The 24,627-nt window shown below is 44.4% G+C and overlaps 2 protein-coding genes across 3 annotated transcripts in view; both read left to right on the top strand.

Annotated features, from left to right (window-relative positions):
• FBXW10B (F-box and WD repeat domain containing 10B) overlaps nt 1-11,342 on the top strand; it is a 31,412-nt gene extending 20,070 nt beyond the window's left edge. The window contains exons 10-14 of the mRNA XM_061143524.1: nt 482-624; nt 5,899-6,057; nt 7,856-8,121; nt 9,087-9,239; nt 10,468-11,342. Coding sequence (XP_060999507.1) covers nt 482-624; nt 5,899-6,057; nt 7,856-8,121; nt 9,087-9,239; nt 10,468-11,285 — 1,539 coding nt within the window. The 3' untranslated portion in view covers nt 11,286-11,342. The remainder of the gene's footprint in view (nt 1-481; nt 625-5,898; nt 6,058-7,855; nt 8,122-9,086; nt 9,240-10,467) is intronic.
• Nucleotides 11,343-13,922: 2,580 nt separating this feature from the next.
• TVP23C (trans-golgi network vesicle protein 23 homolog C) lies at nt 13,923-23,639 on the top strand. Of its 2 annotated transcripts, XM_061143525.1 has the most exons (7): nt 13,923-14,077; nt 14,788-14,870; nt 16,051-16,195; nt 18,308-18,397; nt 19,538-19,669; nt 20,923-21,051; nt 22,561-23,639. In XM_061143525.1, the coding sequence occupies exons 1-7, from the start codon at nt 14,066-14,068 to the stop codon at nt 22,594-22,596; spliced, it is 627 nt and encodes a 208-aa protein (XP_060999508.1). In that variant the 5' UTR covers nt 13,923-14,065; the 3' UTR covers nt 22,597-23,639. The 2 variants fall into 2 exon arrangements, with proteins under 2 accessions (XP_060999508.1, XP_060999509.1); XM_061143526.1 differs by lacking the exon at nt 20,923-21,051.
• Nucleotides 23,640-24,627: the final 988 nt, after the last annotated feature.

The raw sequence follows: 24,627 nt of genomic DNA, 5'->3' as shown, positions 1-24,627 counted from the left end.
CTTTTGTGCAGAGAACACAGGATCACAGTGAGAAGCGGCTGCCTGGCTGGTGGGCTTTTTCACCAGTGATGTTACCGTGGTCTAAGCAGCAGTTACTGGATATCAAGCTGCCTCTGGTCCTGGCGGGAGCTGACACATGAGCCTTGCCCTTCTGGCAGCGGAGGAAGGAAGGAAGACTGTGTCCCTCTCAGGCACTCCAGGAAGGCGGGGCCTGCCTGGTCACAGACCCACTGGGTACCAGGCCCCCCCCTATCTCCTTCCTCCTTAACTGGGGAGGGAGCTCTGGAGAGCAGGTTGCCTGAACCTCACCAACCTTCTTAGAGCAGACATGCAGTGGGCTCAGGCAGACTCCCAGTGTGGTAGTCACAGATTGGTAGAGTGTGGCTTTGGGATCCATCTCAAGAAGCCTCCAGCTCTGCTCCTTGAGGAGTCACTATTTGGGCTGAAGATGGGCTGAGAACAGAGGCATCTTTTCTTGCAGACGCTCAACGGCCACGAGGGGGCCGTGAAGTGTCTATACTTCGACCAGTGGCATCTCCTGTCGGGAAGCACTGATGGCCTGGTCATGGCCTGGAGCATGGTGGGAAAGTACGAACGGTGCCTCATGGCCTTCAAGCATCCAAAGTAGGTGCTCAGGACACCCTGGCTAGGTCCCTGTCCCCAACCCCAATTTTCCCATCAGAACCTAGACTTCACTCTTTAGATCAGTCCCCACTGCTCTCTGTTGACCCTCTCGCCTCTGCTCCTCACCCATTTCCACTTTCCTTTTCTTCCACCTGTTGCCCAATATAGTCACCCCCTCTCCTGCCCTCCCTTATTTCTCTTAAGAAACAACAATACTGTGTGCAGATTTTGAGAAGTTACTGAAAATTTACACTTACGGCACATGTGATAAATTTTATCTGTTACCTACCAAACTTAGGAATATTGGCGGAACTGTCCCTCAGTGATGCCAGGTCCAGTAAACTTAAATTCTTGGAATTTTGTGGTTGCGAAAGCTTAAAATGACCCAGGTGCCCAAGGTTTAAAAATAACTAATGGCTTAAAGAAGGAGCTCCCTTAAAGCCTGTGGGCTCAATTCTATTCCGGGACAGCAAATGGATTTCATTTTGCATTTCCAATCCCAGTTTAGTGATGGTGCCTGCTTGGATCCAATTAAGAAGTACTCCGAGGTTATCTAAGCTTATTTGGAAAGGGCATTGTGGTCAATGGTTAATGGCTAATGGTTCTGCCATAATCGTGGGTTTTACAGACTGCTCTATGCCACTCTTGTACTGCATGCATATTGCTTCTTCCCCTGAGTGCATTATAAGAGACGCCAGGAAGCTAAGTGCTATCCTAATTCATTGAGAGAGTGAATGGGTCTTCCAGAAGGATCTGTCAGTTATTTAATGAAATAAGGTCCTAGATTTCCTTGTACCCTCACAGAAACCTCTTTTTTAAAATTAATTTTTAAATTTTTAAAAAAGGTTTTATATTGGAGTATAGTTTATTAACAATGTGATAGTTTCAGGTGCATAGCAAAGGGACTCAGCCATACATATATATGTACCCATTCTCCCCAAACTCCCTTCCCTTCCAGGCTACCACATAACATTGAGCAGAGTTCCTTGTGCTATACAATAGGCCCTATTTGGTTATCCACAGGAACTTCTTGAGCAGGCAGATTGGCTCTGTGGGCAGTAGAGGGGGATATGGGCCTATATGTGTATGTTCTATATCTGGGGTGTATAACTGCATTGTTGACAGGTGGGTAGTATCAGGAAGGGCCAGTGTTCAGTGATTTAGTCAACCCTTGGGTGATTATCGATAAACCTCTCAGCGTTTATCATCTGGCTTGTCCAAACTTGACCTCAAGGAGGGACTCAAACTTTGTGATGTCACATTAAAATAGTAACGCTAGGTTTTTAAAACCTTCCAAGCATGATTCAGTAGGATTTAATTTAGTTATTGGAAGATAATTGTTTCCAGCAAACTCAGCAGTGTGTTCACCATTTCATCAGGCCCATTCTATTAATACCTCAGTTATGAGACCTTCTTAAACCATTCCCACTTCCACTGAATGACAGCCCAACATACTATCCACATTGGCTCTTGATGCCTTGCACACTTACAGCAAATCCATAGACAGTTATAGTACATTTGGAGGATATGGGCAGTGTTCTTATTTGTAGGGCCCTTTCTCCCACTCATCTGTAGCAGTACTGTGTATATATAAGTGCTTGATTGTTGTTGTTCAGTTGTTAATATCTCACTCTTTGTGATCCCATGGACTGCAGCAAGTCCTGTCTTCACCTGTCCTTCACCATCTCCCAGAGTTTGTTCAAACTCATGTCCACTGAGTCGTTGATGCCATCCAATCATCTCATCTTCTGTTGTCCCCTTCACCTCCTGCCCTCAACCTTTCCCAGCCTCAGGGTCTTTTCCAGTGACTCAATTCTTTGCATCAGGTGGCCAAAGGATTGGAGCTTCAGTTTCAGCATCAGTCCTTCCAATGGATATTCAGGGTTGATTTCTTTTAGGATTGACTGGTTTGATCTTGCTGGGCAGTTTGATCTCCTTGGTGGGTAGTTTAACTGGACATAATGAAGTGCTGAGAAAGCAAATTCATGCTATTGATTTGTACAAAGAAGCCAAATTATTAATTTACTGCAAGAAATATGATTATCAAGTACACTGAACACCTGCATTCCATTAAATGTATACATTGTAAATTTATATATATTATATATTTAATACATTAAATATATATATTATATAATATATTTAATACATTAAATATATATATTTATATATTATATATAACATTTTAATATATATTAAGTAAATTGAATATATTTATGACTTAAAAATTAAGATAATTCACATGACATAAAATTCACCATTTCATGGTGTACAATTGAATGTTTTTTAGTATATCCATAATATTATGTGGCCATTCCCACTAATTACACAATATTTCCATCAGTCAGTAGTAATGTTCTCTGTTTCATTTCTGATTTTAGTAATTTGAATTTTATCTCTTATTTTTTGGGAGCAGTCTAAGCAAAGATTTTATAATTGTTATATCTCCTTGGTAAATTCACACTTTTATCATTATTATGTAATGTTCTTTTTTGTCTCTATTAACAATTTTGTCTAAAAGTCTATTTTGTGTGATATTTGTATAGACACTGTGGTGCAAGGAGTATCTTTTTTTCCCCACTGTTTCACTTTCAACATATTTGTGTCTTTGAATCTACAGTGAGCCTCCTGTAGGCAGCATTTAGTTGGATCATGTTTTTAACCATTTCTCCCAATGTCTGCCTTTTAATGGAAGAATTTAATCTATTTACATTAAGTGTAAAACAAACCATTTGGCTCTTTGTTTTTCTATAGTCTTATATATATATATATATATATATATGTTATATATATATATTTTGTTGTTGTTGTTGTTGTTGGTTTGTTTCATTTCTCAACTCTTCTACTGTGGTCTTTTTGGGTGTTGAATGGATATTTAGATATTAACAGTGTACCATTTTAATTCTGTCATCACATTTTTACTATATATTTTTGAATTACTTTATTAGTGGTTTCCCTTGGATTGCTGCAAGCCTTTGGTTATTTTCCAGAGTTCCAAATAGTTGATTCTGACAGTTTTTGCTGATTTTTTCATTGCTTTTATGGAAGGATGGAATTTTGGAGTTCCTTTGAACTCCACCATTTTCACTGACATCACCTTCTGCAGTAGTTTTTTTTTTTTTTTTTTTTGATCAAGGAGGGACAAAGAAAGAGACAAGTGACATTTCTAGGGCAGAGAGAAAATATGAAAGGAGACTGGATTATGCCAGAACCATGAAAACCACTGTTGTGTGAGGTATGGGCTTAGTTTTTAAAATACCTTGATTGATTTAATCCCGACAGGAATCCTCTGAAGCAGTTCCCCTTCTCATGAAAGAGAAAACTGAAGACTGAGAGGTTATTTTCTCAAGTTTATACAGTCAGTAAGAGGTCCGATCAGGTTTTGATCCCAGATTTTCTGATCCCAAAGTCTGTGCTTTAAATCACCAGGCTATAATGGTATATAGGCTGACCCACCAAATGTCACAGGAACCCACGAGAAGTGTTGGCTCAGCTCAGCAAGATCCAAAGAGACACACAAGGAGGCAAACCCTTCAATCACAAGGCATCTCTCCCAGTGCTGGATTCGCCATAGGTGGACTGAGGTGCACTTAGGGCACCAATAAAGTTATTGCATTTTCATCTTGGGAAAAATGAGAACTTTGTTGAACTTTCTTACATGTATTTTATACCTTAGATTTATTATCTGTCTATCCATCTGTTCATGTGTTCATCACGTGATACATCAAGCCACACTGGGTTCTTTGCTGTTCTTTGAATGTCTTCTGTGTTTCAAAGTCTGTTATTTTTGTTTTGCTAGTTTTTGGAGCCTTGAAAAGTCTCAGTATGACTCTGGTACCTTGGTCACCTTGGAATCTGACCAAGTCCAGATGATATGTGGTGAATGTCATTCTTTTATTTATTTTTTAACTTTTTATTTTATATTGAAGCGTAAGGGTCAGACATGACTTAGCAACTAAACAACAACAAAAACATAGCTGATTAGCAATGTTGAGATGGTTTCAGGTGCACAACAGAGCAACTCAGTCGTATATAGAGAACGTGTATACATGTGTTCTCCCCCCAAACTCCCCTCCCACCCAGGCTGCCACATAACATTGAGCAAAGCTCCCTGTGCTATACAGTAGGTCTTTGTTGGTTATCCATTTTAAATAGAGCAGTGTGTACTTGCCCATCCCAACTCCCTATGTTGGATATCATAGTTTTAACATACCTTAGCAATGATCATACACTGAAACATGAGCCAACATTCACTTTTGTAATATTTATTGAGGACCCGCTATGGGACTGGGCCATATGCTGGGTGCTGGGCGTGCAAAGGTGAATAAGACAAGTGTTGTACCCAAGAGGATCTGACAATATACTGGAAGTCTATGTATATGAGTGGGGTGAGAGGAACAGTGGAGATGAGAGATGGCTTTATGGAGAAAGCAACATATGAATGTGGCCATGGATGGACTTGGATGGGTGGAGGTGGCAGAGATTGATGGACCTGCTTTGCACACAAGGTCTAACAAATTGGTGACATCAAGTTCCATTTTTCAGTAGCATTAATAGCAGTGGGATAATGGCACTTCTCAGATCTGAATACTCCACTTATCTGGAGCCCAGCTAGGACCCAACTGTTGTCAGGGGGATTTCGTTAGAGGCATTTATCTAAATCTTCTCCCGATCCCCACCTCCTTCTCCTGCTGGTAATCACAAAAGAGAGCTCAAAAATCTCAGCTGCTGGGTACAGTTTTCCTATGGGATGTTTCAGTGAAAGAATGAAAGCCACTAATTTAAGGACCAAGAGAACCTGCTCAAATACCAGGTTTTTGCTTATTATAAAGATAACCATTTTCCCATCTGTTTTTTCTTTGTTTATATAATAATGCTACTTTTTAAAAGATTCAAAACGTCAAATAATTCTGAGCATGACATTTGTAGACATCTGATAGCTAGAAATCAAATTCTAAGAGAGAAGCACAGTCATCTATATATCTGACCAAAAAAAAAAAAAAAAAAAAGTCTTGACATAAGCCCTTTTGTTTTTCTGCTTTGTGGTGCTGTGACCAAGTTGTAGGAACAGTAACTGCAGAGTGAGGGGAGAGAGTACAGTTGTGTCTTGAGGGTTAATGGTTTACATCCAGAATCACAAACTGATGGCAAACATCGCTTCAAGGACAGTCATGAGCACCCCCCTTCCAACCACACACCGAACTCCCTGACTGCAGACACATCCGAGTGGTTCACTGGAAGGTGGGTACTGCCCGTCACTCTGTTCCCTTCCAGGGAGGTTCTCCACGTGGCCCTTCTCTTCCTCCGGGTCATCAGTGCTTGTGCCGATGGCAAGATCCGCATTTACAATTTCCTAAACGGGAACTGTCTGAAGGTGATGAAAGCCAATGGCAGAGGTGATCCTGTGCTGTCCTTCTTTATTCAGGGCAACAGGTGGGTGGTCGGTGTGGAGGTCAGGGTCCTGAGTGAGTCTGTTTAGATGGTTTCTTTTTCCCTCCTCTGGGACACTGGCCCTGGATTTGCTGGCAGCAGGAGAGCACAGGTTGTGCTCACTTGCAGTTTGGGTCGCGGTGGATGATGGGCTCAGGGGCTCATTTGTTCCCAGGGTCAGATCTGATCATGTGATGGGCATGATACAGCTCTGCCGCAGGGACCTGGTTCTGCCAACAGGCAGCCTCCACCTGCCCCCTGATCCCGTGTCCAGCCTGAGTGCTCCTCAGCTCCCTGTGTCTCGTTTCTGATGCAAAGAGACTTGCAGGAGGGTTGGGGTGGCATTGGCAGGTGGCCCCATGTCCAGTGGGGCAGAACTGAGCAGAGGTGTGTGTAGGTGTGCTCGAGAGGTGTGTGCTCAGTCGCTTAGTCATGTCTTATTCTTTGTGACCCCATGAACTGTAGCCTGCCAGGCTCCTCTGTCCATGGGATTTTCCAGGCAAGAATACTAGAGTAGGTGGCTCTTCCCTTCTCCAGGGAGCAGAGGTGTTTACAGAAACAGAACCATGGTAGCACTAATTGAATATAGCACTGTGTTGTTATACTGTAGGTTCACATGATATTATGTAAAAATACCCAACTAGACTTTTAAATTCTAGCACAGGCTCACTTGAGACATCACCTAGTTGCTCTGAACTACTTTGCCTTCCTTCTGTGTAATAAGGCTCAATAAATGAATACTCTTTCAGTCATGAAGTCAGAAAGCCATAAAGAGAGGTCACTTCTGACCTTTTTCTCTTTTGTGACATCCAAAGAGAGACGTCAGCTTGAGTAAAAGTAAGTCTGAAAGATTTCTAACTGGGATGGTTCCCTGATTCCATTCCAGTGTATCCTACCATAACCAGTCACTTGTATGGAGAGTTTATGCTGACTGTGACAGTCTTAAAATTACAGCCTTTCGGAGCAGAAAGGAGCCTGCACACAGCATTTCCATCTCTTGTTTACAGTTATAGGCGACCTAGGAGCCAGGGTTGGGGAGTAGCACCCTGTGAATGCTGTGAACCCCAGGAACAGTGGGTGGGAGGTAATGTTGGGGGTCCTGGGTTCAGGGGGGATTAGGGAATATGGAAACCCTCCTGCTTTCCAAATACAAATGTCCTGTCTGGACATAGAGTGTGCAGAGAGATCCTGGAGTGATGGAGTGAAGGTCGGGGTGGAAGGTCAGCGAGAGCTTGAAGACTTCCCCCATTAGAAAGCTTTCTCATCCCATCATGACAATAGACATGTGGCATTTGGATGCTATGCTTAAGAAAGGAGTGAAATTCCGGACATCTGTGTGCAGAGTAGCTAAGCTTTCTGCCTCAGGTACCTAGGTCCTTAGCACTTACTCCAGGAACAGAAATTCACTTAAAAATGTTTTAACTCGAGAAGGGAGTAATCAGGACACGTGTGCTTTGCTCACAACTCATTTTTAAAGAAAACAGCTACAGAGCTAATGAGTTCTGCTGCATGGCCTGCTGCCTTTCTCCGCTTTAGACCCTGCAACAACCTACACCACCTTGTTTGTGTGGTCATTTCCCCAGCACTGATCTCTTGGTGCAGGATCCAATGGGACAGTAGTCCTAATGCATATTTGGAAGCTGGGGCAATGGCAGCCTCCATGTTCCTTTTAAGGGTGTGTGGGATCTTAGCTCCCTGACCAGTGATTGGACCTGCTCCCCCTCACTGGGGGGTGGAGTCTTAACCACTGGACTACCAGGGAAGTCCCCTTTTGTGGGCAGTCATGTTGCTTTGGTTCCAGGATGGTGATCAACACGGAGAGCAACATCCTCCTGTTCCAGTTTGAGAATATCAAGTGGCAGTACTCAGTGGAGCGAACCAAACAAAAGAAGAAGGACAGAGAGGAGGACAGGGAAGAAAACAGCTTTGCAGAAGTCCTCTCCAAGTCTAGCACCCAGGTCTACAGTCCAAGGGATTCTGTGTCCAGCAAGCAGACAGCCCAGGAGTCCCTATTAAGCAAACCTCCCAGGTCCCGCATCTTCCTGAGGGCATCCAGATTACCTACAGGTGAGACAGCTGAATCCAGGCAGCCTCTGTGGTATCCTTTGGAGCAGGCAAGGGGCTGCCAGGACCAGCTTCTTTGTGGGATATTTTGGCCAGTGGTTTCTTAATGATGTACATCCTAGTTCTTTAGGGCAGGTGGGAACCGTTCTCTTTGACACGACAATCTAATAGGCAGCTCAAGGGAAGCTGCTTGTTTTCAAGGCCTAATTTTCAAATGTATTAGACTCTCTATATAGGAGGTGACACTAGCCCTTCATACTTGCCATTAAAATAAGAAACAAGCTACCAACACCCTCCTCCGTGCCCTGATCCAAACACACGTTGCTGTTGTGTTAGTTGTTCTGTCGTGTCCGACCCCATGGACTGTAGACTGCCAGGCTCCTCTGTCCTTGGGATTCCCTAGGCAAGAATACTGGAGTGGGTTGGCACTCCCTTCTCCAGGGGATCTTCCCAATCCAGGGATCAACCCTTCATCTCTAGTGTGTCCTGCTTGGCAGGTGGATTCTTTACCACTAAGCCATCTGGGAAGCCACTTTCCAAACATATAGTTCACAATTCACTTTCCAAATATATAGTACATGATTATTTCCTTAGGACAGAGACGAGATATATTGCGCTCTTCTCTCTAGACCTCTGGTTGATAACATGCGTACCTGGAAAATACAAGATCAATAGATCACCTCCAAGCATATTATACCACAAATGATCAGCTAGGACAGAGCACTAGAAATTTCGGATAACACTTAAAGCTTGATAATCAGTAGGAAATCAGGTTGGCGGGGGCAGTCAGCAGGTGACCTAGAGGGACCTTCGGTTCCAGGTGACTGCCTAGCTTCAAGAAACAAGAAACATCAAACAATAAAGTGATAATTTGGGTGAAGATCAGTTGAATTATCAGCTATGCCCCCAGTAGTCATCCTTGATTGAATCACAGAATTACTACAGTTTCCTCCTCAATCTTAATTTAGGCGTGTTAATGGAGACACCTCCAAGTCCAGGAAAGCCAAAGTCACCCTGGAAAGATGGCAGGAAGAGACCCGGTTCTCAGGAAGCAAACAGCATGGGTGCCGAGCAGGAGAATTTGGAAGCAAAACCCGTTGTCGCCGGAGATCAGAAGACGGGTGATCCTTTATTCTGAATCAGTGTGACAGGATTCAATCCCTCTTTCTCTGTTCAGTCCAGTTTTTCACCAGGCCAATAACTTTGCTTATCTTTGATTCAGACAGATAAAATGCCCAGCTTCTCCTAAGAGTGACTGTGGTATTGGTTTAGTGACTGATTTCCCCTAATCATCCCCTACTAACTTGAGGCCACACAGAAAAGTGTGAAAGTGTTAGTCACTTAGTCGTGTCAGATTCTTTGCCACCCCATGGCCGTAGCCCGCCAGGCTCCTCTGTCCATGTGATTTCCTGGCAAGAATACTGGAGTGTGTTGCCATTTCATTCTTCAGGGGATCTTCCCCACCCAGGGATCGAACCTGCTTCTCCTGCATTGGCAGGCAGATTCTTTACCACTGAGCCACCAGTGTGCTAGAATGAATCTCTTGTCCTTATCAGTGGCTTTTGGACCTGTTATCATTCAAAACATTTTGGGATCTCCTGTTCAGGAGTTGCTTTTTGGCCACGTGATAGTTTCCATTTTGCAGTGGAGACATATTTTTTGAAGGCAGTTTTGATTCTAAGAAACATCCAAAGATCTTTTGGAATCAAATTTGATTATAATAAAGTGGAGATCAAGCTTTGCTATACAACTTTTATTTAAAAATCTATGTATGTTACTAAAAATTTATGGGCTTCCCAGGTGGTGCTAGTGGTAAAGAACCTGCCTGCCAGTGCAGGAGATGTAAGAGACGAGTGTTCGTTCCCTGGGTCGGGAAGATCCCCTGGAGGAGGGCATGGCAACCCATTCCAGTATTCTTGCCTGGAAAATCGCATGGACAGAGGGGCCTGGTGGGCTACTGTTCATAGGGTTGCAAAGAGTTGGGCATGACTGAGCAACTAACACTTCACTAAAAAATTTATAAGGCCCATAAATGGGGTGTGAAGTTCATTCCCACAGGGGAATTTCAAGAATGTGTGGAACACAGAGATGTTCCTTCTAAAATATGTATATCTAGATGTTAATGCACACTTGGACACAAATACTAGCATATCTGTTAAAAGCTCATGTTAAATATGTTGTGATTGCTCCTCTCATAAGAGGATTTTTGCTCACATGATGGTGGCGTGTCGCTGGCTGGGCAACAGTGAAATTAGTCTGCATAATAGAATGGATTTAATTTTCATGCATGAGTACTTAATGGTTCTCATGGAACACTGATTTGCTTTTCTTTTCTGTTTTTGGAAAAAGCAGATGATGTGGAGAAATTACCAAAACAAAGGTATCTGGGAATTTCGGGAGACTTGATCAGTCGCTCAAAGAAGTCCTGGAGCATTCCCATGTCGCCTGACCAGTTCCTCCTGACCGTGACCGCCCTGCAGAAAGCCCATAATTCTGGGGAGTTTGCCTATCCCCGGAGGCCCCAGGCCCAGATCATCGATGTCTGGGGACCTTCCATTCCATACCCAAGGAAGGTCCTGAGTTTGAAGGGCCAAGAGGTCCAACAAGCAGTTGACCAACTGAGATTCAGCACTCCTCCCATAGAAGTGAAGCAGACCAGTATTCCCCTCAAAATCCAGAAGCTTCGGCCCAACCTGAAGAAGTCTGTACACGGCCCCCGAGTGCAGTCCACCATCCCCCAGCCGGTGCTTATCCGCCCCAGGTTCCGTGGTGGCTTGAAGGGCGAAGACCTGGCGACCAGTTCAACTGACGGAGTGCGCAGCTTCAGCCCCTTAACCAGCACGCAGGTCATCAAGCCAAACCGCATGCTGGCTCCGCCCACGGCCCCGGCAGCCCAGGCTGCCAAGAAAGAACGGCCCCGCCTCTACTCTGCCCTCGACCCCTTACGAGTGAACACAGAGTTCATGCTGCTGACTGTGAAGGAGCAGAAAGAATATGGGGAGGCCAGGATGAAAGAGTTTCAGGCCATAAAGCCAGTTGGAGTGGTCGATCCAGAAAAGGCCAGCAGAGCTTCATGGATCAGGAAGATCAAAGGCCTGCCCATCGACAACTTCACGAAGCAGGGGAAAACCGCGGCCCCTGAACTTGGTCAAAATGTGTTTATTTGAACCAGTCTTGGGAAATTACAGGGTCTTATAATAAACAGGAAACCAAGTAGATGTTGATATTTGGCCTCTTTTGTTTTGTTTGTTTTCAACTGTTCCCTGGCAATTATCATGGGGACTCTTTATTATCTTCCTATAAGTCAAAGAACTGATACTTATCAAAGTAAGAAGACAGAGACTAAGAGAGATTGGTTTCTGTATTCCCACTGAAAACCATTCATTGAGATGCATGGAAACCCTGTTTCATTGATGGGGGATGAAGAAGTGGTTTCTGGAAATTTAATACCACTCATTGCTACCAATTTCCTGTGTCATTTCTTCTAGCAAATGGACCAAAGGGATTATATCAGAATCGTGCACTGGAGTCCCCTGGTGTTTTCATACAGAAGCCTGATGAAGCACAGTAAGTTCAATTAAGGATCAAAAAGGAGCCCTCAGATTGTGTTTCCTCAGGGCTAACTCCTAGGGAGAAGAATTAATATGCCAGCAAATTTGGAAAACTCAGCAGTGGCCACAGGACTGGAAAAGGTCAGTTTTCATTCCAATCTCAAAGAAAGGAAATGCCAAAGAATGCTCAAACTACTGCACAACTGCACTCATCTCACACGCTAGCAAAGTAACGCTCAAAATTCTCCAAGCCAGGCTTCAACAGTATGTAAACCATGAACCTCCAGATGTTCAAGCTGGTTTTAGAAAAGGCAGAGGAACCAGAGATCCAATTGCCAACATCTGTTGGATTATCGAAAAAGCAAGAGAGTTCCAGAAAAACATCTACTGCTTTATTGACTACACCAAAGCCTTTGACTGTGTGGATCTCAACAAACTGTGGAAAATTCTTAAAGAGATAACAGACCACCTGACCTGCCTCCTGAGAAATCTGTATGCAGGTCAAGAAGCAACAGTTTGAACTAGACATGGAACAACAGACTGGTTCCAAATCTGGAAAGGAGAATGTCAAGGCTGTATATTGTGACCTTGCTTATTTAACTTATATGCAGATTTCAGTTCAGTCGCTCAGTCGTGTCTGCTCTTTGCGACACCATGAACCACAGCACGCCAGGCCTCCCTGTCCATCACCAACTCCTGGAGTCCACCCGAACCCATGTCCATTGAGTTGGTGATGCCATCCAACCATCTCATCCTCTGTCATCCCCTTCACCTCCTGCCCTCAATCTTTCCCAGCATCAGGGTCTTTTCCAATGAGTCAGCTCTTTGCATCAGGTGGCCAAAGTATTGGAGTTTCAGCTTCAACATCAGTCCTTCCAACGAACATTCAGGACTGATCTCCTTTAGGATGGACTGGTTGGATCTCCTTGCAGTCCAAGGGACTCTCAAGAGTCTTCTCCAACACCACAGTTCAAAAGCATCAATTCTTCAGTGCTCAGCTTTCTTTATAGCCCAACTCTCACATCCATACATGACCACTGGAAAAACCATAGCCTTGACTAGATGGACTTTGTTGACAAAGTAATATCATCACTGACTCAATGGACATGAGTTTGAGTAAACTCGGGGAGTTGGTGATGGACAGGAAGGCCTGGCGAGCTGCAGTCCATGGGGTCGCCAAGAGTCCAGAACAATTGAGTGACTTAACTGAACCAAACTGACCCTTTCTACACTGATAGCGTGTGTCGATGTTGCTATTTAAGCCTGCTGAGGGGCCAGGTAGGTAATTTAGAAGCATGCAGCCCAGCAAAGGGCCTGTGGCCCATTAGAGAGCTCAAGCCCCATCCAAAAGGGTTACCCTCCACTAGCCCAGCATGGCCGTGGGATGGAAACCATTCAAACAGTAGCAGAACAAAACAACAAAACACCAACCCCACAACCCACACACTGGGTGGGCCACCAAAATCCTGGCATGCACGGGACACCTGCTCCCAGCCTCCGCTTTCACCTCCAAGTGCATGAATACTAATGTTTGGCAGCCTTTCTCTCCTTGGAGAATTTTTTTTCTCCATTATTAAGATACCAGGTGTAAAGTAGCATTGGCCAATAGCGATACAAAATTGTGATTTGTATGGAAAGAATGCCCTCAATTAAGGAAACGTACTTCTACACATTATTCCACGAGTCTTCCAAGAGCAGTTTCACACAGGCCTAGCAGATAGAACATTGTTACAATCCCAGTTTCAGAGAAGACACAAAGTCCCTGAACTCAGCTCCTTCAAGGGGCAAGACCACATCCTTAGCGGCTAAACTTAAAACAGTAATAATATCTCCTATTGAGTAGGTACCCACCTTGTAGGGACACCCTTTCATCACCTTCCCGAGGAAGGGAAGGAACACAGGGGTCAGATAATTGGTAAGTGCACATTTGTTTTTTCAATTGTTTCCACCATTTAAAGTACAAAAGCAATGCTGTATACATCATCGTAGAACACTCAAACGAAAACTATGGAATAATCACACCCCACCCCCATACCTGCCCTGAGGCCATCCACACTGACGGGAAGGACACCCTGTAAGTACAAGCAACATCTCCATGTGATAAACCATGAAGCTTTCCCGGTTAGGCTACGCGGTTAATTTCAGCTCCTGCTTGGACCAGTCGGCGAGTCCCCGCCCACTCGCTAGCCCCGCCCCACCCCGAGTCGCTCCGTCCCCACGCTCGCCCCACCCCACTCACTCCTCCCCCGAGAGCCCGGATGCGGAAGTGGGGCCGGGTTTCCGCTGTTAACTTCGGCTCTTCCTGGCTGGTGGAGTGCTTTCTGCGTCGGGTCGGTCCCTCCCCGCGGCTGCGGCGCTGACGTGGCTCCCGGAAGTGGGGTTGGCGGGGAGCCGTCATGTTGCAGCAGGTAAGGGGCTGTGGGCGCTGGGAGAGGGCGGCGGCGGCTGAGCCTGCCGGGTGAGGGCTTGGGGGGGGGGCCCGGCCTGCCGAGTTTGAAGGGGGCGGTAGCGACGACGCCGAGTGTGGACGGGCGAGGGGAGGGGGCCGCCGCCCTGGACGTGGAATTAGAGGAGTTGCCCCCCTCCGCCCCCCTTCCCGCGGCCTAGCAGTGAAGTTTATGTCGTCGAAGCAGCGTTGGAGGTGATGGACGCTTGGTCCACTCCCGTGACCACATCTGCCCTCAGGCCTAATTACAGCCCTTACGTTTATATCTTCCTGTTTTCGGAAAGATTACACTTTTACTCAGGTTACCGTAGGTGGTGTTTTCGTACTGAGGGGTTACTGTGGTCCAGGCACTGTCCTAGGCCCTGGGAAAGAGCTGCGAACAACGCGGAATGCTTCCTGCCTTGAATGGGAGGGTGAAAAGGACTGTGCGGGGTGGGGGCTGGACCAGGGCCGGGGCGCGGAGACAGGATAAGTTACAAGACTAAAGGTGTTTTCACATAGTGATAACAAAGCCAGGGTGATGTGATAGCAGAGACCTGGGCTGTGAGTTCCAGGTGGCTGTGACCGTGTCTTTCCATTGTCTTCTGTGTTGACTACCTTGCCGCCTTGCATGGAGTGGGCATGAAGGACGGAATTTCGTTTTGCTTCATGAGTGTTTACTTTTCCTATCAGGACAGCAATGACGACACTGAAGATGTTTCACTGTTTGACGCGGAAGAGGAGACAACTAACAAATCGAAAAAATCCAAAATCAGGTATGAGGATAAGTTGAAGGGATGGGTTAGCCTCTGGTGCTGTTTTTCTGTTGACTGGTGCCAGCACTGGGTTTCTGGGCAGAGTGGTTGTGAGAGTGCTGGTGAAGAATGTGTACTGCCAGTTTGCTTTTCAGTCTGAGATGAGATGACATCTCACGTTTTCTCTGGGAATAATTGACATGGAATTTTACTCAGTACTGTTTCCAAATCTGCAAAGCCAATTATTTGAACACTGGTGTTTTTAATTCTGACTTTTGTACCAAGAACACACAGGTTTTTTTAGATAGTTTCTAAAGATACATTACATTTTGGGTTTATTGTGAAAATTTCAGTACTGTATCTTTTGTATCGATTAATATGAAAACATCAAGCCAAACAAATGTCAACTCCAAACTTAGTGCTCTCTAAAGAAATTCACTTAATGAAATCAACCTCTACCTGAACCAAAAACATTACGCCAAGTGAGAGATGCCAGTGCAGAAGACCACATTTTATATGATTTCATTTATGTGGAATGTCCAGAACAGGTGAACCCACAGGGACAGAAAGTACCTTAGTGGTTACCGAGGGCTGGAGAAGGGGTGAGATTGGGGTAAATGGGGGCGTGACTGCCCACAGGTATAGGATTTCTTTTTGAGGGGGTGCATCATGAAAAAGTTCTAAAATTGTGTGATAGTTGCACAATTCTGTGAATATACCAGAAATCACTGAATTATACCCTTTAAACAGGTGAATTGTATGGCATGTGGTTATATCTCATTGATGCTGTTAATAAAACCCAACTCTGCCTGATGGGTATTTTGTCTTAATGCCTGATTTCTGAGGGCCTGGGAATTCTGAGGGCGTGCTTTTTAGACAAATGAAAATAGGAGTCAGTCCTAAGAGTATAGTGTCCCTTATTTCTCCAACCTTGGTAAGGTTTCTTGTTATGTATCTTGTGAAAGTTTATAGTCAGTGAGGTGTAAAGTCATGTTTATATAGTGTATTTTCTGTGACAGCAGGGCCTAGTCAAATAATGGGACTTAGGAAACAAGAGAGGTACTCGGTTTGCTTCTTCCTCAAGTCACCTTTTATTTTGACAAGACTCTGCATGGTTCTGTGGCTGAAACATTTTCATCTACATCTGCAGTATCTGTCGTAAAATGTAATTGCATTTCTTTTGTTATGTTTTGGTTTTCAGACACCCAGTGGCATCATTTTTCCATTTATTCTTTCGAGTCAGTGCAATTATAGTCTATCTTCTCTGTGAATTGTTCAGCAGCAGCTTTATTGCCTGTATGGTGACAATTATCTTGTTGTTGTCATGTGACTTTTGGGCAGTCAAGGTAGGTTTGATTGTTTTTATTTTAAAATCGTTTAATATGATGAGATTGAATGACGTATAAACAGTAAAAAAGAAAAAAAAAAGACACTTAGCATTTTCGATTGGGGTTAATTTATCTTTTTGTTACCTTAGGCCTCATCTCTGTAAAAGTACCCATTATGTCACAGTAGGTTACTACTCTACTGACTTGTCTGTGTGTTATGTTAACCTGCATCAGCTCTAAAGTGAAACAAACAAAAATGCGACCAGCAGCTACAGACCACACGTACTGCTTCTGGTCCACACCATTGGTTTTGCTTCAGGGGTCACCTCTGGCTGTGCCCTGTGTGATTTCTAGATACGACCCCAGGATAGCTTGACCCCAGATACCTGAAGGAGTCCCCACCATTGCGAAGTCTCCCATGGGCGCTCCAGGACAGTGTTTCTTAGCCAGGGCCAATTCCCCCCACCCCAGCGTTTGTTGTGTGTCACCGTCCGAGGACATTTTTGGTTGTCACAGCTCGGGGTGGGGAAGTGTGCTGTTGGCATCATGGTGGAGGCCAGGGATGCTGCTGGACATCTTAAAGTGCATAGCCGGGACAGCCCCCCATGTCAGAGAATTATCTGGTCCTGAGTGTAGATAGTGCCGGGGCTGAGGAGCCATGGCAGTATCGTAGGGGATACTGAGAAGGTAAGAAGTGGCTCAGACCCAGAGGCTGTGGTGGGTGGAGCGGTAGTTGTATAGATAGAGGGGCATGTGAGGGAGTCACTGTGGTCAAATATGAAATGTAGACTCCAGGATTAGGCATATGAGTATTCACTGTAAAACTTTTTTGTGTATTTGGAAATTTTCAAATTTCGAATACAGGGGGAAGAAAAAATGCAAAAACTAGTTTTGCAATTTCAGAGATGTGTTTACTGATTCAAAAACCAATAAGATGTTACAAGTCTACTCATGCCCACCAACCCAGCCATTTTAGATCTTTTGATTCTTACAGATAATCAGAAGTGGTTGGCTTGGTGGTGGCCAGTTTCTGTAGGCCACAAAATGTAGAGAATAAAGATTACAAAGATCTGTTTCATGTAGGTACTTCTTTTGTGCAGTCTTCTTTGGCTTGAATTTCTTTGAATTTCTCTTGTTGCTTTATGTCCTAAAGTGTTTACTGTATCCAGGTCATAGTTTTGTTTTGACGAATGTTTCTTTTTGTTGTTCATGTTATTTCTGCCTAGCCAGATAGAACAATACCTTTTGACTTGTAGTCAGTTCTTCCTGGTAGTTTCCAAAAATTAAATAATTAGAACCCTGTGGGTTTAGAGTTTTAAGAAATATGGCCAGATAATACATTTTCTGATGAACTCTTTAAAAAAAAAAAAACAAAAACCTAAGGCTAAAAGAAAGTCACTCTTTTTGTGTGGCAGGATTACTTACAGATACACAAATAATTGAGATATGAAATTAAGTCAGGAATGGGGAAACTGTTAAATGGACTGCTTACACAATACTGGGTGGCTCGCAAAAACAGGGATTTATTTTCCACTTTCTAGAGGCTGGAAATCCAGGTACAGGGTGCCAGCATGGTCAGCTTCTAGGGCCCTCCTCCGGGTTCTAGACTGCTCACCTCTCGCACAGCTGAGAGCAGAGAGAGGGTAGAAACTCTCCTGCCTCTAAGGGGGACACTAATCCCATCTGCACAGGCTCCCCGCTCCCGACTTCATCTCACCCTTGTCACCTCTCTGAGGCTTTCTCCTGACACCATTACTGGGCGATGTTGTGGGCTAGACTTTCAGTACATGAATTTGGGGGAACGCAGTATTCAGTCCAAAAGTAGGTCCCAGTGGCTGAAGAGTTGGGTTTAGAGACAGGGAACCAGAGAAAGGACGAGAGCTCACGAGGGGAAAGAAGGGTGATGTTTGTGGATGTGCCGACCCTGTTACTTCTGTCCTGCTGCTGGGCCTGCCGTGGCCAATGTAGTTACTCTTTTGTCCAGGCCTCGTATGTACTGGTATTAACTGGGTGTTACGGATGGAAAGCTGATGATTTGTTGTTTGTGAAATGTTACACTAAGATAAGATGTTAAGGTAGATCTGTCAGTGCTATTTTTAAAATGTGTGTATATGTATTAATCTTCACCAGAATGTCACAGGTAGACTAATGGTTGGCCTGCGCTGGTGGAATCATATTGATGAAGATGGAAAAAGCCATTGGGTGTTTGAGTCCCGGAAGGTAAACAAACAGCCTTTGGTGTTTTGGTTTTCTTGCATGTCATTTAATACATTTTATGTAGATAATATTTGAATATTTAAGGGTAAATTACATATGCAGATGTAATCAACTCATAAAGAACTACCCCAGATCACTTGGCGGGGCAGTACTAAACTAGATGACCTTCTGAACTCCCTGTTTTCTCTGGCTGGCTCAGGCTGAAAATGGTGTGTCCAGGAAAGAATCATGAGAGAGGGCTTGGGCTCGGAGTGTATGCCATGTGCCCGGCTGGCCCCTTGGGGCTGCTGCTGCTGCAGGATCTCTTCTGAGCCCCTTGGCTCTGCGGGCTGTGCCAGGGGTAACTGCCTCCAATGGCTCCCTCTTGCCCCCATGGTTCTCCTCCATTCGTGGGCAGGGAAGAAAGGATTGCAACTGCATAGAAAATCTGAGTTGATGGAAGCAGTTTGCTCTTCATGCTTTGCCTTCAGAAGCCCTGGGGGACGCTGCTCTGTTTGGGGTTTTAACCTGCTTCTCTGTAGTGGAATCAGCTTGGGTGGCAGAGGACAACATTCTTGGAGACAGCACTGGTTAAATCTCTCATCTTCTGCTTGGAAGGGCCCTGACTGGTGCTTCTCCGAAAGCAGTGTTGTGCTCGGTGAGCCCTAGACCTTTATGTTATAAAACCCGCCTGGGGAACAGCGCACCACCTTTTACATTCCTGGGTATTGCTAAGATGTCGTGGCATTGTTAGGGTCCTGACTCCTGGACCCTGACTTGACCTTTGAGTCTCCAGGATGACCATAGCCCTGATTTCTTGAATCCTTACCATGAAGGTGTCGTTCAAGGGTTGCTTATGAATAACCAGTGTAAGTACAAGAGGCCTGACTAGAAGCCCAACACCCTGTATTGGGTGATGACAAACTGTCCACTTTGCCTTGAAAATGAAACATTCTCGATTTAAGACAAACCATGTTAAGATCAGTTATAAAAATCACATCTACTGTTTGAACAGGGCAGGGAGTAGGGGTTCAAAGTTGGGACTTGGGTTGTCTGTATTAATTAATTTAAATTTGAGGGTAAGGAGTTTTTCATTAAAAATGTTTTAACTTTTTGCCAATAAATATACAGAACCTCGGTTATTAAATCTGTGTTGTTTTGTAGGCCTCCCCTCAAGAGGGTAAGACCGTCTCCGAGGCTGAATCAAGGATCTTCTGGTTGGGCCTCGTTGCCTGTCCTGTGCTGTGGGTGGTCTTTGCCTTCAGTGCCCTCTTCTCTTTCAGAGTAAAGTGGTTGGTGAGTGTCGGTGACCCACCGAGGTGGCTGGTGGGTAATGGGAGTAGGCGACCACCCGTCTTTATCAATAACATCAGGGGCCTGTCTCGAACAGGCAGCTTCATCCTGTATTTCCCGAGTGTGGGTTCTCAACTCTGCTTTCCTTTGAGCACTAGAAAACAGAGTCCTGTGAAAGACCCCGTCTCACCAGTTCTCCAGGTGCCCTGCAGTGTGTTGACTTAGCCCACCTAAGTGATCACCGCATTGGTAATCACAGTGCAGTGATTACCACATTGATCCCATGACCTTGTCAGGTGTGGGTGGTCTGCATACTTCAGACGTGCTTAGCTTAGTTGGGGACTAACGGTGGTCCTTCCTGAAAATGCTGGTGATGACCTGTCCTGGTCATCTGCTGCAACAGTCACTGTACGATCTCTCTCAGTTTCTCTGGTTCGGGAGGTTGGAAGGGGCTTGTCTGGGAAGTTCTGGCTTGGGATCTTTTGTTTTTTTGATCAGACAGTGGCTGGGGGCTGGTATGGCTCCTCTCTGTGAGGTCGCATGGCCTCCCACATGGATTTTGCACACGGCTAGTTGGGGCTTCCTCTCAACCTGGTGGCCTCGTGGCAATAAGTCTGCCTACTTGAGGGTCGCAGCTCCAGGTGAGAGGGCTGGAGCTCACATGCTGAGGTACCTGGTGCAGCTGTACCTCTTTGCTCTGGCTGTTCTGACAAAGTACCACAGACTGGGGGCTGACACAGCAGAACTGTGTTTCCTCCCTATTCTGAAGGTCTCTGTCTCTCTGGCTTTTGACCGTCTTCTCCCTGTGTCTTTACATGGTCTTCCCTCTGTACATGTCAGTGTCCTAATCGCCTCTGCTTATAAGGACATCAGTCATGTGGGATTAGGGCCATGTTGGTCTTTCTCTTGACCATTCTTTTGGAATTCTTAAGGAAATAATTGACACTTGCACTCCTGGGTCTCAGTTACTTTATATCTCTACTCACAGAACCATGGAAAATAGTAGAGAGGGACTGGTCCGCCACTGCACCCCCGGGTCTGACACAGAGCACGCTTGTTGATGGCTGCTTGTTGGACAGTGCAGAGCTCGTGGTGGATGAGTCTGTTCTGGAAGGGAGACAGGAGTCGTCTCTGCCACCCTTCACAAAGCTTCTTCCTCCTCCTCTTTCCCGAGCTGGGCTCCGTGTCTCATTGATGGCAGAGAGAATGGTCAGTCACCGTCAGGCCGGTAACCGTTGATTGTTGCCCTCCCCCAGGCGGTGGTTATCATGGGCGTGGTGCTGCAAGGGGCCAACTTGTATGGCTACATCAGGTGCAAAGTGGGAAGCAGGAAGAACCTAACCAGCATGGCCACCTCGTACCTTGGGAGGCAGTTTTTAAGACAAGTAAGTGTTCTCTGGAGGTGAGGATCATTTTGATGTGGTCAGTGACTAATGCAGTGATGATTTCTAACTCTTGTAGAGTTTAATTTCTATGAAATACTTGAAGTTTTTAAAGGGATATATTTAGGTATGAAATGATGATAGTCAAGTTATTTTATTTTGTCTTTGGAAGCTTTTAGGACATTCCAAAAATGTCAGTGTCCTGAAGTTATTTTAAAACCAGAGGGCTAAAATGTTCATTGACAATAATTTTTTTTTTTTTTTTTTTAAGAAAAATTAGCTGAAGTTCAGTTGCTTTCCATTACTTCTGGTGGCAGTCTTGAAGAATGTATCTTATACGGTTTTAGGGTTTATAGTAAGAGCAAGTTAGACACATTGGACCGTATCATTAAAGATTAGTTTTAAAGTACTCAGATTTTTTTAAGAACGTGTAAGACAGAGGATCGGATGGCTGGATGGCATCACCAACTCGATGGACATAAGTTTGAGTTAACTCTGGGAGTTGGATGGACAGGGAGGCCTGGTGTACTGTGATTCATGGGGCTGCAAAGAGTCGGACACGATTGAGCGACTGAACTGAATTGAACTGAAGTTTTATTACTGTAGTTTCTGGATGTGAAGGTTTCGGTTAGAGTTTTTAGTGGGATCAGTAGTATTCTTAGGTAAAAATGGTTGCTGGTAAAATCTTTAGGAAATTGATTAGGTCTTTGTGTGAGTGACGCCTCACGTTTGTGTTTGTGCAGTAGGTTGGGCAGGTAGTGATGCACGGGACAGTTAGAGGTTTTCAACCTTGGCCCTGCATCAGGCTTGCCTGGAGGGCTAGAACACAGATCTTGGGGTTCCACCCCCAAAGTTTCTTACTTACTTGATAACCTGGGGCCAGGTCTCACCAGTTGCATGTTTACAGTTTCCCAGGTGGTGCCGATGTTGCTGGTCCAGAGATTACATTTGTGACTAAGGCCCTGAGAGGTCAAGTGGCATGTCAGAAATATATAGCAGCTAAGTGGTTCAAAGTGAGGGCTTAACTCAGCTCTCCTCTCTTGAAATTCGTTGCTCTTTCCTGTATGGTTTCTCTTGTAGGAAATTTAAGAAGTGGGGAAAGCAAGGATTCTTGCAGGGCCATGATTCCTCTTGAGGGCTTTGGCAGAGTCCCAGTATACTTTGGCTGGGTGAAGTCCACCTTATGGTAATTTTCAAGTGTGTGCTCAATAGGTTTTTCCCCTCAGATTTTGATCTTTGAGCCTGATGTACATGGACAGGGTCAGCAGACTTACATGGCAGCCAGTGATGCTCTGCTCCAGTGAGACTGCTTGCTGGACATCCGGGTGGACTCACTGCTTTGCTTCTTCAGCGTGACAGTCATTTTTAACATAATTGGGCCATGTAGTAACTGCATCTCCTGACGAATACAAAATGTTTTCCTAGTGCTTTGAATCTGGTGTTTTATGTAAAATAGCTTTTCTTTGTTTTGTAAATCGATTTTGGCATTAAGGAATTGTTTCTCTTTTGCAGACAACTGGCGACACTCAGACCACCTCAGGAGAGTGAAAGCCTGCGTGCTTTTTTCACGGGGAACCGACCAGGGGGGGTCTCGACTGAACCTTCAGAACTCAGAAGCTATTGCAAAGAGGAGTGTGGGGTTTGTTTTTCCATTTAAAAATTTACTTTAAGAAAAAGGAAAAGTAGTTTTCATATTGTCTTCTTTTTAGCACCTGGGCCTTGAAGTTGTGGTATGGCTAGAAACACTGTCAGCATTTGGTTTATGGTATACATAGGTGTCTGTCCATAGTCTTGTGAGATTGCTGTATCTTAAGTTAAAGTGTTTGTGTTCACGTCTATGTAAATGGAGACCTTTGCGTCTTGGTTCATAGAACACAGAAGGATGTTCTTAGTCGATCTCAAAACTCTCTGTGTTTACCTACTGTTTCTGTAGATTATTTTAGAAGTTTTTGCTTCCATGGTAAGAGTGAGCACTTTGGCTAATGTGTACGTTAGAAATAATGGTTAATTTTACATTTAATATATACTTCATGGTGAAACTTCTTATCCTAGGCATTCACAGGCAGGTAAAAACCACACTTGGGCTGTTGGTGTTAACTAGTTTCTAAAATTTGGCTTATTGATGAGTCTTGTACTGCAAGACCCAGTTAACATAACAGGAACATTAATAGTGTATTTTCATGGGATTCCTAGGGATTGCTGCTGTTCTATTTATTTTTGGGGGAGAATAGCCAGATTTTACTTTGAAACTCCCAGAAGCTCTTCAGTGGTCCTTGGCCTAATGAAGTCTTTCTCCACTTAAAGAGTATTATTCTTATGTCATAGTGAGAATAATTATTTCGATACTTGGCATTGTAAATGCCTAAAAGACGTTTTATTTTATGAATCTATTTTTTTGTCTTGCTGTGATAGGGATATTGTAAATCATGCATTTGTATTAACGGTATTTCTTAAAACAACATATGTAACAATCTGCAAAATACTGTAGGCATCTGTGAATTCTGTCCTAGGTACTGTAAACTTTGTTTTAATCAATGGATTATTTTGTGACTGTATTTATACATTGTTAAAAATTTTTTGAAGATGTTTAATTGAATGAGTGTCTTTATTGGAGTGAGAGCTTTGAAGGTGCATAACTTTATATTTGTATAAAACTCTACTGTTTACAAAGCACTGTGACGTTTGTGATCTCCTTTGATCCTCATGGCAAACCTGTTCTGTGTGACACCAGTGTATTGGTGACAGAGCGGGACCTCAGGTCACTGAGTGACTTGTCCAAGGAGCCACTGATTATAGGAAGACCCATCAGGACACATGTCTGATTTTTGAGGAAATCCTTGTCTCTAAATGTCCTTTCCTTTCTTATGAATCATTAACTTACTAAGTCGTTAATTTGGTAAGTGCTTGTTTCCCATTTTATTTATACTCATCTGGTGAGGAAAGTGAATGCTGTGTAAAGACATGTTTTTATTGAACCTGAAAGATCTGACGTCAGTCTGTTGAGTTGGGAGTCTAGCAGGAGACCCAGTGGTGTCGTTCTCAAGGCAGCTGTTGTTATTTGAGGCTGCGATCCTAAACCAAAGTGAATTTCGGATCGTGCACGTGGCAGCACCTGCTGTTTACTGCTGTTTATCCCCCACTGTTAGTTTTTCCCTTCTACTCATTTCCCACTTATTAGCCAGAACATGGCAACAAAGACAGTGTTTTCCAGATTTTTTTGTCCTTTCGTGGCTTCACTTCCAGGAAGTGTCCTTAGAAGGAAGGCATGCCTATCTCTTCTCCTTTCCACCCCTGTTAGCTGAAATGTACATGGAACAGATGGTGCTTGAATAGTTCCTGTGGTTAGTGAGGTGGAAGCCTCCTCTTGTGAACAGCAGAGAAGTAGAGGTTGAGTTCCCTCTGGTGGGGACAGTAGCCCTGAAGTGCCTGTCTGAATTTTTAAGTGAGAAACAGACTTCGGTCTTTTTTGAGTGTTACTACTGTTTTCCTGTTGCTCCAGCCTAACTGAATTCTTATCAGTCTGTATTTTTAGCTTCCCCCACAGTTGTTTCTGTTAGTGTGGAATTTGAGATGTAGGAG

This window comes from Dama dama, chromosome 5 (assembly GCF_033118175.1).
Source record: "Dama dama isolate Ldn47 chromosome 5, ASM3311817v1, whole genome shotgun sequence".
Classification (NCBI taxonomy): Eukaryota; Metazoa; Chordata; class Mammalia; order Artiodactyla; family Cervidae; genus Dama; species Dama dama.
Note: the sequence above shows the minus strand (reverse complement) of the source record. Positions and strands in the feature narration are given on the sequence as shown.

What these genes read in the sequence shown, in the direction of transcription:
- TVP23C (XM_061143525.1), top strand. An exon ending in TCGAAAAAATCCAAAATCAG is followed by an intron (nt 14,871 to 16,050) that starts GTATGAGGATAA and finishes TTTGGTTTTCAG; the next exon opens with ACACCCAGTGGCATCATTTT. An exon ending in GGGTGTTTGAGTCCCGGAAG is followed by an intron (nt 18,398 to 19,537) that starts GTAAACAAACAG and finishes GTTGTTTTGTAG; the next exon opens with GCCTCCCCTCAAGAGGGTAA.